Here is a 16,473-nt window from a genome sequence, read left to right on the forward strand (position 1 = left end):
GCAGCAGCGATCTGGATCCCGCTGTGATATCGCTGGTCGGAGCTAGAAGGCCAGCACCTTATTTCGTCGTTAGGTCGGTGTGTATCGATGTGTTTGACAGCAAAAGCAACGATGCCTGCAATGTTTTACAATGGTAACCAGGGTAAATATCGGGTTACTAAGCGCAGGGCCGCACTTAGTAACCCGATATTTACCCTGGTTACCATTGTAAAAGTAAAAAAAAAAACACTACATACTCCCCTTCTGATGTCTGTCACGTCCCCCGCCGGCAGCTTCCCTGCACTGAATGTGTCAGCGCCGGCCGGCCGTAAAGCAGAGCACAGCGGTGACGTCACCGCTGTTACTGCCGGTGCCGCTGAAACATTCAGTGCAGGGAAGCCGCCGGCGGGGGACGTGACAGACATCAGAAGGTGAGTATGTAGTGTTTTTTTTTTTACTTTTACAATGGTAACCAGGGTAAATATCGGGTTACTATGCGCGGCCCTGCACTTAGTAACCCGATGTTTACCCTGGTTACCCGGGTGCTGCAGGGGGACTTCGGCATCGTTGAAGACAGTTTCAACGATGCCGAAGTCGTTCCCCTGATCGTTGGTCGCTGGAGAGAGCTGTCTGTGTGACAGCTCCCCAGCGACCTAAACAGCGACGCTGCAGCGATCGGCTCGTTGTCTATATCGCTGCAGCGTCGCTGAGTGTGACAGTACCCTTAGGAAGCAACACTGTTTGACAATCAATTTCATATGCTGTTATGCAAATGGAATAGACAACAGATGGAAGTTATTGGCACTTATTAAGGCACCCTAATAAAGGAGTCGCTCTGCAGATGGGGACCACAGACCACATCTCCGTACCAATGCTTTCTGGCTGATGTTTTGGTCACTTTTGAATGTTGGTTGTGCTTTCACACTAGCATGAGACAGACTCTACAACCCACACAAGTGGCTCAGGTAGTGCAGCTCATCCAGGATGGCACATCAATGTGAGCTTTAGCAAGAAAGTTTGCTGTGTATGTCAGCGTAGTGTCCAGAGGCTGGAGGTGCTACCAGGAGACAGGCCAGTACACCAGGAGACGTGGAGGGGGCCGTAGGAGGGCAACAACCCAGCAGCAGGACCGCTACCTCAGCCTATATGCAAGAAGGAACAGGAGGAGCACTGCCAGAGCCCTGCAAAATGACCTCCAACAGGCCACAAATGTGCAGGTGTCTGCACAAACTGTTAGAAACCAACTCCATGAGGATGGTCTGAGTGCCCGACATCCACAGATGGGGGTTGTGCTCACAGCCCAACACCATGCAGGACGCTTGGCATTTGCCACAGAACACCAGGATTGGTAAATTCGCCACTGGCGCCTTGTGCTCTTCACAGATGAAAACAGGTTCACACTGAGCACATGTGACACGTGACAGAGTCTGGAGACGCCGTGGAGAGTGATCTGCTGCCTGCAACATCCTTCAGCAAGTCCGGTTTGGCAGTGGTCAGTAATGGTGTGGGGTGGCATTTCTTTGGAGGGCCGCACATCCCTCCATGTGCTCGCCAGAGGTAGCCTGACTGCTATTAGGTACCAAGATGAGATCCTCAGACCCCTTGTGAGACCATATATGCTGGTGCGGTTCACCCTGGGTTCCTCCTAATGCAGGACAATGCCAGACCCTATGTAGATGGAGTGTGTCAGCAGTTCCTGCAAGATGAAGGCATTGAAGCTATGGACTGGCCCGCCCGTTCCCCAGACCTTAATTTGATTGAACACATCTGGGACATCATGTCTCACTCCATCCACCAACGTCACGCTGCACCAGACTGTCCAGGAGTTGGCGGATGCTTTAGTCCAGGTCTGGGAGGACAACCCTCAGGAGACCATCTGCTACCTCATCAGGAGCATGCCCAGGCATTGTACAGTAGGGAGGTCATACAGGCACGTGGAGGCCACACACAATACTGAGCATCATTTTGACTTGTTTTAAGGACATTACATTCCACTTTAATTTTGTGTGTGACTAAATCCAGGCCTTCATTGGTTAATAAATTTGATTTCCATTGATGATTTTTGTGAGATTTTGTTGTCAGCACATTCAACTTTGTACAGAACAAAGTACCGTATTCAATGAGAATATTTCATTCTTTCAGATCTAGGATGTGTTATTTGAGTGTTCCCTTTATTTTTTTGAGCAGTGTATAAGGTTCAGAAAGACACCCCTAATAAAGCTTAATATCTTTTTTCCATAGTGGAAATGAGTACAGAATATTGAGGGACCAATATAATTAAAAATGCCATGGTCTCATCCCTCCTATGGTTGTAGACATTCCTCCCCAAATCTTTCCATAGCAAATGATGAGTAAGAAAAGAATAGCAATTCCACTGGGCTGTCAGCGCTTTTGATGACTCTCTTTGCTTTTCTTCATGTATGAAGGTGACATTAGTGTTCATGTACTTATTATTAGTGATTAGCGAACATGCCCGGATAAGGTGTTATCTGAGCATGCTCGGGTGCTAACTGAGTGTCTTCGGCGTGCTCGAAAAATATGTTTAAGTGCTCACAGTTGCATATCTCATGAATATTTGACAGCCGCAACACATGCAGTCATGGGGACTCGAACATATTTTTTGAGCACTCCTAAGTCACTCGGTTAGCACCTGAGCATGCTCAGAGAACGCCTTATCAGAGCACGTTCGCTCAGCACTACTTATTATACTTTGAAACCCTGAAGCAGATGTACAGAGGGTGGGTTGTCCCCATGACGTACTCTGTGCAGCAAATTACTGTTTGTTGCCGTCACTAGTTTTGCTAACGTAGTGTTCGATGGAGAATTCCACTTATTTTTTCTACCAGATTTTCCAACTGGATATTTTTTATGGGAAATTAAAGACTGAACTGCAATAGCAGCATTGTGAATGAGACTATTCTATATCTCATATACTATATCCACATAACACCTAAGAACTCTGCTGCATTAATTATCCTGCAGGGCAGATTTTGATCTTTGCAGTTAGGGTTAATCTGCCGCTAATCACCAACAATTTTCAACACGGAAATTTAAATTGCGATAAAAAAAACTGCTATGATTTGGAAGCATATTAATAGCTTTGAAATCACAACAGTGAGGGGGGGGGGGGGGGGGGGAATCTCCCATAGTCAAGAATTTTGGCGCAATGGAAATATATACCCAAAAACCAGCCTTGAAATGGTTTCAGTGAACTGGGCTATGAATTGATAAGTGAGATTAATGGGTTAATAGGTTCCTCTGAAACTGGTTGTATTGGTGCAGAATTCTCCTGTGGTCCCTGGGATGATACACAGCATTACCCTATGTGTTAGTGCCATGTAAATAAGAATAAAGGTGTTTAAAAGAAACTTTTCAGTTTGGTACCAGTTTAGGGGGCAGCATGGCGGTTCAGTGGTTAGCACAGATTTCATAAAGCACTGCAGCCCCAGCTGGATATCGACCAAAAGCAACATCTGCATGAAGCTGGATTTTCTACTTGTGTTTTCATACTACGGCTAGGCGACCATTCACAAGGTGGAGGCCGAAAGGGTCGTTCAGGCTCCATCTGGCAGGCGCCTGCACTTTCCTATACAGAGGCCCACTGTAAAGCAGCGTATGCCATGCAGTACAGCGTGTCCTGTGTTGTACGGAAGTGGAGGCATCCATATTGGCTGTCAGGCGCATACCTCATGAGGCAGTGGGCACAGACGCAGTCTATAAAAGTCAATAATTCAATGTGCCTCCTGACCCCCCTCCCCAACATATGGCTAAGGGGAGAAGGGTTGGACATGTTGGATTAGTAGGCCCCATCTTTTTGTTCCTTTGGAAGACAGGCCCATAAACATCAAACTAAAGGCGGCTTCAGTCTACAATGTATAGTGTATGGGGGGCTCTCTATTCTATAGGGGAAAGAAGTACGGTATCTGGCATGTGGCTTTCCGATGGCCGATCCTTTTGTTCTCTGAGAGATAGGCCAACACCAGAGAAATCTGCCAGCGGTTCTCTCAGAGAACGCGAAAGCCGAGAGTTCTTGTGATGGGCGACCCAGGAGTGATGGCTGCCGGCCGATCACTATCGTGTGTTGTGTGTGGAGGGCTTTAGGCTGTGTGCACACATCTGCTTTTTGCAGAAAAATCTGTGTAATATGCGAGTTGTTGCCGTCTTTTTACTTGCGTATTTTCCATTCATTTGAGTGGGTGAAAAACGCTGCAAATATTGGCACGCTGCAGACCTGAAAGAACACTTTGAAGGTTTGCAAGGAACAAAATAAGCAGTGTGTGCGTAAGATTTCAGAAAACACATTCACTTTGAGGGACTGTAAAACGCTTCTTTCTTCCACTGAAAAAAAGTGTGAAAAAAAAAACGCACGAACAGCGTGTGAACAAGCCCTTACTCTGCCCATTTACAACACGACCTCTCGGCCAACAGCCATCTGGTCTGGAGAATATTTGTTGGAGATCTGCTAAAAACATTGGAATAGGTCAGTGTCTGCACACCCTAGTCAGACAGAAAGGTTAGTTCCAAACAAATCTGCAAACAAAAAAAACCTAGATGTACATGTAATAATGACTAATTGGCCCTATAGGAAACTGTACCAGATTTGTGCTTTATTTTGTGTATATTGCAGACACATTAGCACTCGGCTTTTGTGTTTTTTTCCTCTGCCCATCCTGTATTTGTTCACAGGATTATAAATCCCCCTAGATGTCACTATTGCGAGTACCAACCAACCACGGTGTAGCTTTGATTACAAAACCGCAAAATCCAGAATGAAAGCTGCACTGTGGTTGGTTGGTATGGAAAACACTAAAGCATCCATGCACACATTAGAATAACGATGGGTTCATCCCACGGCCTCATTAATGGGGTCCACGTACGATTGACAAATCGCTTATTTTAGCAGCTTTACGGCTTCTGAAGTGCTTAAAAGAACAAAACGAAGAAACGTGCACAGCAAGTCATTGCTGTGCATATGATCAAATTCTTTTTGAAGTTTTTTTTTTTCCTTTTAAGCACCATTTCAGAAAGGTTCCAGGCGAAATCTGCCTGAAAAAAAACAAACAAAACACAACACTGTGTGAACATACAGTAAGAGATAAAGCTGCTGCCAGAAATGTCTGGCAGTGGCTCTCTCAGAGAGCATGGGACCGCTCGGCCGAGTAGATGCTCCTGTGTATGGGAGGGGTGCGCAAGACAACTGCAGGCAAAATAATGTTAGCCCCCCCGCGTAAACCTGAAAGAAATATAGCGGGGGTCTCATGGCCTCATGGACCCTGTCATTTAATATGACTTTCTGTCAGAAGAAAGGTCAAATAAAGGTCAGGTCAGTCATCTCTGAAAGTGTGACACTGGTTTTATCCAGTTTTTTCTGGTATGTTTGGCAGCTATTGAAACGGTTTTCTATTGGCTGTAAGCAGCTTTGCCGCTCTTTTTTTTGAATATATACACACCTGTTTTGTGGTATCTGGTCATTCTGTCAGCGGAAGAAGATAAAGAAGACACATACCCCAGGATGGAGAATCTCCTGCAACAGCTCCTGACTAGAGCCGACGGCAAGGATGGAGCGGACTGGCTGAGGCAGTGCCTGGCTATGAAACCTATCTTAGCGCCTGCCGATGCTGTCCCTCATCCTCCAGAAGATACCCTTCGGTCGCCGTGTCAAGCCTCTCTGGTCCTGCCGACACCCACCGCTTCAGGGAGGCGCAGGAGGCAAAGGACCCCATACTCTCCTTCGGCGTCGCCGCCTGCTTCCAGCCGCAGTGTCCAAGAAGGAAGAAGGAAGTTGCGGCGCCGCCCTCCTCAGAATTCTCGCAGCCCAGCGCGAGACTTCCACCACGAGCGTCATGACAGAGCGCCGACCGCCTCATCTGAAGCGGCCGGGATGTCTTCAACACACAGCAGCCGTAAAAGCGCTGCGGTGTCATTGGATTCTACAACAGCGGTGGCTTCTGCTGCTGCGGTCCAGACCACCGGTTCGGGAGGATCCCCTGTCATCACACTCAGAAGAGGATGAAGAAACGCCGCTTACAGCAGCTTCCCATATGAGCTTGCCCAACATGGAGGGCTCGAGCTCCAGCTGCTGTATGGAGCAGAGAAACGACCAGCATTCATCGAGGGGTGAGACTTTCAATGTTTCTTTGTCTGTCCCACACTCACATTAAAAAGACATCATAAAGAAAGTGTTAGCTGAAACTTTAAAAGAAGCTATTCCCCCCCCCCCTTGCTGTCACATCAGCTGTACACAGTGCTGCAATCTCTGACATTTCATCAGCTAACACCGCCCCTGTTAACTCTTTTAAAGAAGCTCTGACATGTGAGCTGTCTCCCTTAGGATTCCATTTAAGCCCTTCTGTTAAAGAGCTTATTTGGAATAATCATTTTATCCATCTTTAAATCTTTCAATAACTGGGTGCAAGCTTTTTCTGTTTTTGCTGCAGTTTTGGGTGAAAAATCTCCCCATTTCTGCAGCAAGATATTTCAGCACTTGGACATAATCCTGGAAGCTGGAATTATGATGAAGCTTTCAGGCACAAATTATCCGTTCACCCCTTCTAGTTCAAGTAAATGCGGTGTTTGTTTCGCTTTCAACGATTCCTTTTGTAAGTGGAACAACAACTGTAGATTCCGCCATGAGTGCTCGTTCTGTGGTAACTCACACCCTATGTCTAAATGTTTTAAGTAACAAGCAGCTCAACAGTCCTCACTTAAGGAGCCTAATTCAAAAAGCACAGATGCCAGTGATTCTGGCAAACATGTCAGTATGGCTAAGCAAATATCCCAACCAGGAGACCAGTGAGCTGCTTTTTAATGGTTTTTCTGAATGATTATTTATCCCACAATTTAAAGGGGCGGGTTGTTTTGTTGTTCCTAATTTACCCTCTTTAAAGGCTCACCCTGAGGTAGCTAGGGATAAAATTATTAATGAAATTCAATTAAGCAGAGTTTCAGGCTCTTTTTTAACCCCGCTGTTTGTTAATTTCCTTATATCACCATTGGGTATTATGCCAAAAAAAAAAAAAAAAAAAATAGATGAGGGCTCTTTCCGGCTAATTCACCACTTATCCTCAAGAAATTTGGTTTTAATGCTTTAATGTCCAAGTCAGATATTAAGTCTGCTTTTAGACTTCTTCCTGTTCACCCATGTGGATTTAATTCTTTAGATTTTTATTTTGATGACTGCTTTTTTTTTTTTTTTTTGATAAGTGCCTGCCAATGGGCTTTTCTTTGTCATGTTCGTATTTTGAAAGTTTTTCTTAATTTCTTCATTGGGTTTTACAAACTAATTGTAAGGATGCAGGTATCCTCCATTATTTAGACGATTTTTTGTTTATCGGTCCTTATGGTTCCTCAATATGCGAAGATACCCTCAATAAATTTATCCAAATGTGTGAGCACTTTGGTGTTCCTATTGCTCAAAAAAAAAAAAAAAAAAAACACTTAGTCTGCCTAGATCCCTCGAGTTTCTGGGAATCACTCTTGATTATCAAAAAATGGAATCTGACTTCCTGATGAGAACATTTTTAAACTGCGCATTGCGTTATAAAATTTTTTAGCCAAGAGCAAGGTCACTCTTAAGGAAATTCAATCATTGTTAGGTCTATTGAATTTTGCGGTTCGCGTCATTCCTATAGGTCGGGCTTTTGGCAGAAGTTTATAGGATGCCACTAAAGGTGTATCTTCACCTCATTCGCATGTTAGTATCCATTCTGACCTAAAGGAAGATGCTAGAATTTGGCTCTCCTTTTTGTCAGAGCATAATGGCAGATCTTTTGTCTCTGGCGATTCTTTTCCCTTTCTTTTCACAGCGGATAGCCAGTGTGGCTTCAGTATTTTATTTGACTCTCATTGGATGTCCATCCAGTGGCCAATAAGTTGGGTGTCTAAGAAACTATCTTCAAACGTAATGTGTTGGAACTTTTATTTTCTATTTTTGCAGGAATATTTATTTGGGGATCACTAATGCAGAATTCCAGGATTTTACTCCTTTCCACTAACCAGGCAGTAGTTTTATTTTTTTTATTTTTTTTATTTTTTTTTTTCTATCAGCACGTTATCTTCTAAAAATACTTTTGCTGACAGAATTTTGAGACAATTGGTCTTACAATGCCTGAAAGCAAAGTTGGGAAAGAGCAAATTTCTTTTCATAACTGACTCTTTACAAAATCGTCAGTGGTCGAATTTTTTCCTGCAGGTTCCCAACGTGGATTCGGAAGGACCCTCTTACCCCTTTCAATTTGGGACATGGTTGCACTCTGATACAGTATTTTATCAAAAAATCGTTATCTAATAGATCATGGGCTGACTATTCGGCTGCATGGCTGAAATGGAACAATTTTTGCAACCTACATTATTTTGACCCAACAGTTTCTAATCCGGTAGCAGCACTAAAGTTTGCTGAATCGATAGTAGAAAACGGTTTGTCTTACTCGGCAATAGCGAAATGCCTAGCAGGAGTTTCATTTTTCCTTTAAACTTTCTGGCAGTATTGCTTTAACTAATCTTTTCCCAGTAAGCAGTTTTTAAAAGGCTTTAGGAAAACCAATTTTATACCTGACTCGAGACCACCTATTTCCCTGTCTTTATTGAAAGAATTGTGCTCCTGTCTCATCCACGTTTATGTAAGTTTTGAGGAAGCCTTATTATTTAGCTCTATTTTTTCTCTGTCCTTTTTTGGAGCACTTCGCGTTGGTGAGGTGGTTTCTGTTAAGAAATTGGAGCCTTCGGGACTCATGATTTTGGATGTCCAGATTCATGAGTCGTTTTTTAATTTTATTTATAATAAAATTAAAGACAGATCAATTAGGCAGGGGATCTAGGTTGAACATTAAAGCAATCCATGTCTCAATCATTTGCCCTGTTGATAACATGGCAAATTGGATTAAGGTCAGACCTATGGGACAGGGCCCATTATTCATTCATAGTGATTTTTTCTCCGGTTACGGTCTTTCAATTTAATTTTGTCCTAAAGAAATGTTTAAGCTTTTTGGGTAAAAAACACCTTAAAATCACATCTCATTCGTTTAGAATCGGAGCAGCTACGCTACGGAGGCCTCTAGGGCCGGGCTTTCTGATTCAGGGATAAAGGAATTGGGAAGATGGAACTCCAAAAGGTTCAAATTATATGTACGACATGATCTTTATGACTATTAATTATTGTTTTTCTTTCAGGTCCGCTAGTCATTTGGATAGTCGGACACTCTTTTATCTTCTGGGCCAGGAAGAGGGCCAGCCAACGATCTTATACTAAATATTTATCCTTTAATCCTTCTGATATTCAGGTCTGGTGGCATGGAGTTCGCGGCTTGAAATGGCATTGCCTGGTTGCTGAAGTGAAGAAATGGCTAATTAAATTTCCTTCCCCTGATTTAATTATATTTCATGTAGCTGGGAATGATCTTGGAAAAATCAGGACTCTTGACTTATTATCGGCCATGCGATCCGATTTTATTTATCTTAAACAAATTCTGCCTGATTCAAACTTTGTTTTTTCAAGATTATTCCCAGACTTTTGTGGCACAACAATTAATTTTCTTTTTTAGATAAAATCCGGAGAAGGGTCAATAAATCCATGGAAAAATTTTTTCTTTTAATTTCAGGGTTTTCATTCCGCCATTTGGATTTGGAGGGTTTTTTACTGGGCCTTTATAGGCCTGATTTGGTTCATTTATCTGATATTGGCCTTGATATTTTTAATTTGGACTTACAAACTATCATTGAAAAATGGCTGTGTGGTTTGGGGGGGGCCATGTCTCGCTGAGTCATGGCCTTGTGGGAAAATCACCCATGTCTGGGTGGATTGGTTTATTGGAAAAGTTTGGTACTTTGGTTTTATAATTTATGGAGTATTTATTGGTGATTAATTAATTTATGTAACCCTAAATAAACTACACGGCCATTTTTATCCACAATTAAAGCGTTTTGTGTTTTTATTGTATGAATGGGTTCTATGAGGCCATGTTAGCCCCCCCGCGTAAACCTGAAAGAAATATAGCGGGGGTCTCATGGCCTCATGGACCCTGTCATTTAATATGACTTTCTGTCAGAAGAAAGGTCAAATAAAGGTCAGGTCAGTCATCTCTGAAAGTGTGACACTGGTTTTATCCAGTTTTTTCTGGTATGTTTGGCAGCTATTGAAACGGTTTTCTATTGGCTGTAAGCAGCTTTGCCGCTCTTTTTTTTGAATATATACACACCTGTTTTGTGGTATCTGGTCATTCTGTCAGCGGAAGAAGATAAAGAAGACCCCACCCTCCCTCCCCTGAATTCTTGTAATTTTACTGTCGTGTAGTTTAATTGTGGGAAAATCACCCATGTCTGGGTGGATTGGTTTATTGGAAAAGTTTGGTACTTTGGTTTTATAATTTATGGAGTTTATTTATTGGTGATTAATTAATTTATGTAACCCTAAATAAACTACACGGCCATTTTTATCCACAATTAAAGCGTTTTGTGTTTTTATTGTATGAATGGGTTCTATGAGGCCATGGTCTGACAGCTATATAATGGGTACGGCCAGCTTAATAGTGTTACTTTTAGGTAGGTTCACTTCACTTCACAGAACAGCGTATTATCCCTCATCCCAGAGAATCAGGCTGGTTATGCCAATCAGAATATATATATTTCCATCTTCTCCATTCTATCAGTCTGTCAAAATCAGACCACTCTCAGATGTCATCCGAGTGCAGTATGATGTTTTCCACTGAGCCATAGGTTTGCATGATCGAGCGCAATCCGTTTTACAGATGCAGATCCAGCACACAACGATTATTTTCCTCGGATGGACTCTGTCCGTGGAAAAATCAGACATGTGCACGGCCCCATCGAACAACACTGGTCCAAGAGCGATGCGATGTTGTCACATCACATGGGACCAAAAATACAATTGTCTGCATGAGCCCTCATAAAGCTTCACAAATTTACCTCACGTGGGTAAAAATGGCGGCGAGTCAATGATATGATAATAATCCAAGTGCAGTGCTACAGAACATGCACATACCGTAAGTAACGAGAGATCGAGACAAAAGCCAAAACAATGTGTCTAACTCGTGGGTCCTAATAAACGGCCATATAAAGCATATGAAGAGCATATTACCACACCCAATATGGAACATTTTCTGTCTTTTCCGCTTGTAATTATACATTTACCGACCACATAAATCACAATTGTTCTGCAGGAGAGCAGATGGCAGGCCTGGCATTATAGACGTGTTACACATCCAGCGTGCATGATAATGAGTATGGAAATCAGACAGGAGCCATTATACCAGTGGAGTAAGAACAGGATGTGTACACCACCATGCCGGCACCCACCTTACACAACCCTAAGATGCTGGGCAGCGGACATTACACGATGGTCGTTCCCTCCCATACTCCTGTTTAATGGCAATAACTACTGAATGAAGCCATATTCTCCCGATATCTACATCATTAAGAGGAATACATTTTAATTAAGATACATTTTTTCAGCACAAGTGAATCCTTTAGGACGAGCCGCCTACAGAAGCCGCAGAGGGGGTTATTCTTGGAGAAGAGATGGGTGGTTTGTTCCTCGGTGACGTGACGCCGCTCAGCACCCGGCTCCGGTCCCAACCACGGGGGCATCATAGACTAAGATCCATTTATCTCCTGACGTCATTGTGTAGCAGCGTCCCCCCACAATGCACGGCGACTGCAGCTGCTCGCCACTCTGATTAGCTTCCTGCTGATAAAAGCATCAGCGCTCATTGGAGGGACAGCGCTCCATATTCACTACACGGCGAGGGGGGATTTATTCCAATTACTACAGCGTGGATGGGGAGGGGGGGAATAAAATCACTTATTGTAAAATACTGCAAGACATGTCACAGAACCTCGTAGCAAGCCTTCCCGGAAGAGCGGAAGCAGTTCTAGCTGCAGAAGGGGCGAGGATCAACTGAACGCCTATGGATATAGGGTGGGAGGTGATAAAAGCCCCTGGAGGTGTAATGGGTAAGGGCCCAATACTTCTGGCCATATAGTGTATAATTAAGCAATACTCCATACTGATCTGATCACCACCACTAGGTCTTCATCAAACGTTGGCCATATTTTAGATACCTTAAAGGGGTCCCCCTGTCATAAATAGATAGACGTCACTAGGATGCTCCATGACTTTAGGACTGGTGAGGAGTAAGACCCCAAAGCCCCAATGTAGTGCTACATGCCCTTTAATTTTTCTTCCCCTACAACAGCGCCCCCTACATTCCCCCCACTGCTACCTGCCCAGAATGCGGAAATAAAATTACAAGAGGAAGCGACGCTACATAAATACGGACGCCCTTTCAGTCTACAGAGACCCTCACTGATCCTAGGTTAGCCCACCACAATAATAAAGTGATTATAATACAGGGGTCGTCCACCTGTGGCACTCCAGCTCTACTCTGCAGGTTGTCAAATCAAGGTGGGAGTTTCAATACAAGCAGTTGCCACTCTGTGCACTAGAAGGCCATTACATCAGATGGCAATAGCCCTCTATATTGTGCTCATACATGACAGATCAGGGGCAGAAACATTCTAATGGGGTCATTACTGCAGCAGGTGCACGGATTTCTGCAAACCCCATTCACATGAATACGACAGTCACAGATATATCTGCAAAACAAGTCTGCTGCATGTGAACAGATCCTTACTGCTGGTAATAAACGCATGAAGGCAGTGGTAGAGGGGCAGTACAGTGCAGAAGAGTTGGTTCAGATAGTTTTCCACGACCTGGTCCATCATCCACGCCAGCGATCTTTGCCCACTGTGCCGCCTCTCACCTGACGACATCCATGGCTCCTATTGATTAGCCGTCCTGGTGCAAAATCATCATGTCATGCCAAGGCGAGCTAATCAAAAACAGAGCCTTGGAAGTTGTCAGGTAAGAGGGGATACAGTGGGCACAGAATACTGACGAGGACGATGGACCGGGTGGTATTAATGACTACACATCCTCTAGGCTTAAACTTAACATGTTAGTTACCATTCTTCCCAAAGACGGGCAGTACCCAGGTTGTGTCTGTCACCACCCTATAGAAATAATGGATAGTACAATACCCATGAGTGGGAATCCCTGCCGCTACTGCAGGGGCCATAGGGACCCCCAATATCTATATATGTCCTATTATCCAGACTCAGCGGCTCATTGCCGGCCTAGTTACACAAAGCCCTAAATCCCCACAGAAATCGTCCCATCACCCGTACTCGTCCCCCTGCGCTGCTGCAGCTCCTGCATCAGGTCACATCCACAGGAAGCAGATGGCGGCGTCATCCACTCAACACCTGACTGGAGAAGACAAGACGCTCTACCCGTGACCTCTCCTCTGTCAGCGCGCTTCACCCTCAGTGCCAACGTGACAGCCGCGCGCCCACATTTTACCAAGACAATGAAGGCATTTCATGGCTGTGCGCACTAAGCCATCAGCTGGAATTGGGATTCTTAAGACTGTGCTAATGAAGCGGGTGGAAAGCCTCGGGGTGGGGGATTATCGGGTCACGGCGGCTGTAATGGGAGGACGGGAGCAGGAGGATGACGCTTTTACAATCTTGTCTCATAAACAGAACAAATATTCACAATAACAATGGTGGACGCCGTGCACGGCCGAGTCACGAAAACCCATACATCCACCTCGTCAGCATCCTTCCTGAAGTGAGACACCATTACACGGCAGCTGTGGGGGGAGGGAGGCCAGGTCACCGCCGTGAAGACCCCCGCATATCTGCACTCCTGACGCTGCACTGTCTCACTGCTCTCTGTGCAACTTGTATCCACCGCAAAGCCACAAGAGCAATTCACTGCCATGAATACTGGACGGCCGGCAGCGGGTGAGAGGCTAGTAATGTCGGCTAGAGCCTGCCACTATTACCATCCGCAGCCCGAGGGCCGGGCAGAGGAGGACGGCGACAAGGAGGAACCTCGGGAATACGGGGGGTAACCCAGGTGTAGCCCCATGTATCCTATAGGGTCAGAGCAGTCACCTGCAGGCCGGGGAATGTGCGTGTAAGGAGGGAACCTACCAGATATAAATATTATACACACACACTACACATATACATACATATACCGCACATTACACATACATGTAATATACCGCACACTACACATCCTTTATATTATACATACATATCTCCATACACACATCCATTATATGTATATACATTAGAGATATACACACACAGATACATAGACATGCATACAGCCACATACATAGATAACTCAATACACACATTCATGTATGTTGCGCATCACACGCATGACCCCCGCTCTCAGCACACATATGACCCCCCCCTGCTCTCAGCAGCACACGCACGACCCCCCCCCGCTCTCGGCAGCACACGCACGACCCCCCCCCCGCTCTCGGCAGCACACGCACGACCCCCCCCCCCGCTCTCGGCAGCACACGCACGACCCCCCCCCCGCTCTCGGCAGCACACGCACGACCCCCCCCCCGCTCTCGGCAGCACACGCACGACCCCCCCCGCTCTCGGCAGCACACGCACGACCCCCCCCCCGCTCTCGGCAGCACACGCACGACACACACACACACACACACACACACACCCGCTCTCGGCAGCACACGCACGACCCCCCCGCTCTCGGCAGCACACGCACGACCCCCCCGCTCTCGGCAGCACACGCACGACGACACCCCCCCCCGCTCTCGGCAGCACACGCACGACCCCCCCCCCTGCTCTCGGCTGCACACGCACCCCCCCCCCCCGCTGCACACGCACCCCCCCCCCCCCCGCTGCACACGCACCCCCCCCTTGCTCTCGGCAGCAAACGCACCCCCCCCCCCTGCTCTCGGCAGCACACGCACCCCCCCCCCCCCGCTCTCGGCTGCACACGCACCCCCCCCCCTTGCTCTCGGCAGCACACGCACCCCCCCCGCTCTCGGCAGCACACGCACGACCCCCCCCGCTCTCGGCAGCACACGCACGACCCCCCCCCCCGCTCTCGGCAGCACACGCACGAGACACACACACACACACACACACACACACACACCCGCTCTCGGCAGCACACGCACGACCCCCCCGCTCTCGGCAGCACACGCACGACCCCCCCGCTCTCGGCAGCACACGCACGACCCCCCCCCCCCCCCCCCCCGCTCTCGGCTGCACACGCACCCCCCCCCCCCGCTCTCGGCTGCACACGCACCCCCCCTTGCTCTCGGCAGCAAACGCACCCCCCCCCTGCTCTCGGCAGCACACGCACCCCACCCCCCCCGCTCTCGGCTGCACACGCACCCCCCCCCCTTGCTCTCGGCAGCACACGCACGACCCCCCGCTCTTGTTCCCCCGACGCCTCTACTCTTCAGGGCTAGTCGGATGCATTGTGATCAGACACCAGCAGCGATCATTAACCCCTTCCTGCCCCAGAGAGGTGAGGCCAATGACAAGTGGGGGCTATTCCTGGCTACATGGGATGAGGGCGGCACACTGCCCTGGACCAGCACAGCCTGGGGGCCACACTCTGGACATGGAGGCCGGTCACAGCCCCACACTCGGCGTCCATGGTGGCATCAGATGGATGGGATCGGCCGGATGCGACCCCCGAGCGGCGGGCAGACAGGTGCGGGCACACGCCGGCGCTTACCAGGTTGAGCACGGTCTCCACGATGTCCCGGTTGCTGACCTCCCCCACCTGGATGAGCCCGATCAGGACGGCGAATTTCATCCTCATGTTGCGGATGGGCACGGACGGATTGATGACCCCGCCGGGCAGCACCATGGAGCCCCCCGGGGCATCCCTGTCCGGGCAGCCGGCCCCCGGCTTGTGGTCGGCGCTGGCCATGTCTCCGCACACAGCGGATCCTCCGGGAATAACGGGGCTGCTACTGCTGCTGACTGGTCCCGGCGATCACCCGGCAACAGCGCGGCCGGCAGTCACAGAGAGGAGACACCTGCGGGGGATGCGCGACTAATCCACTGTGGGTCCCGGGGTGCGGATCCTGGCAGAGCCCCGCTCCTCCATCACCAGCCGCCGCGGTCAGATCACCATCCGGCACAACGAGCCGCGTCCGGGGAACGGGAGAATGCGGCGGCTGCAGCTGGCGTTGTTGTGATACAGCAGACAGCGCTCACTCCTCCGCCATGTTGACGCCCCCTGCCTGCGGTAGGGTGAACTGCGCCTGCGCCAGCGCTGACCGGGGGCGGGGCCGAGTCCGCCTAGCGACCACAGGGATGGACAGGTGCACAGGTGCGGGGGGCTCCGCGGTCACAGTGCGGCTCCGGAGCGTCTAGTGTCATCCTTCCTGCGTCAGGCCCCCCCCGCTCATCATTTGCGATTTCTCCATTTTCCTGGAGTCATTTGCTCCCCCTTAGCAGCTTTTCTATTTGCTCCTTGTTCTCTTTGTGCCAATTTTTACTTTGTCTCTTTTATGTTTATTTATTTTTCCTGTACAACTTTGTGTCTTCAGCTGTTCCAGATTCCCGAAATGCAGCTGTTACCAAATGTCCCTTTTTTTGGAGGCGTTGGTGAAATTTTTTGGAGGC

At 47.7% G+C, this 16,473-nt stretch overlaps 2 protein-coding genes across 7 annotated transcripts in view; both read right to left on the reverse strand.

The window, feature by feature from the left end:
* LOC143817576 (uncharacterized) overlaps positions 1 to 12,765 on the reverse strand; it is a 45,857-nt gene extending 33,092 nt beyond the window's left edge. Inside the window, exon 1 of the mRNA XM_077299069.1 lies at positions 12,756 to 12,765. Within this exon, the coding sequence (XP_077155184.1) occupies positions 12,756 to 12,765 (10 nt within the window). The remainder of the gene's footprint in view (positions 1 to 12,755) is intronic.
* The window catches only part of NBEA (neurobeachin), an 838,139-nt gene extending 822,032 nt beyond the window's left edge, over positions 1 to 16,107 (reverse strand). For all 6 annotated transcript variants that reach the window (XM_077298228.1, XM_077298226.1, XM_077298223.1 and 3 more), the window contains exon 1: positions 15,575 to 16,107. In XM_077298228.1, coding sequence (XP_077154343.1) covers positions 15,575 to 15,772 — 198 coding nt within the window. In that variant the 5' untranslated portion in view covers positions 15,773 to 16,107. The remainder of the gene's footprint in view (positions 1 to 15,574) is intronic.
* Between the last annotated feature and the right edge of the window lie 366 nt (positions 16,108 to 16,473).

The sequence above is a fragment of the Ranitomeya variabilis genome, chromosome 3 (assembly GCF_051348905.1).
Source record: "Ranitomeya variabilis isolate aRanVar5 chromosome 3, aRanVar5.hap1, whole genome shotgun sequence".
Classification (NCBI taxonomy): domain Eukaryota; kingdom Metazoa; phylum Chordata; class Amphibia; order Anura; family Dendrobatidae; genus Ranitomeya; species Ranitomeya variabilis.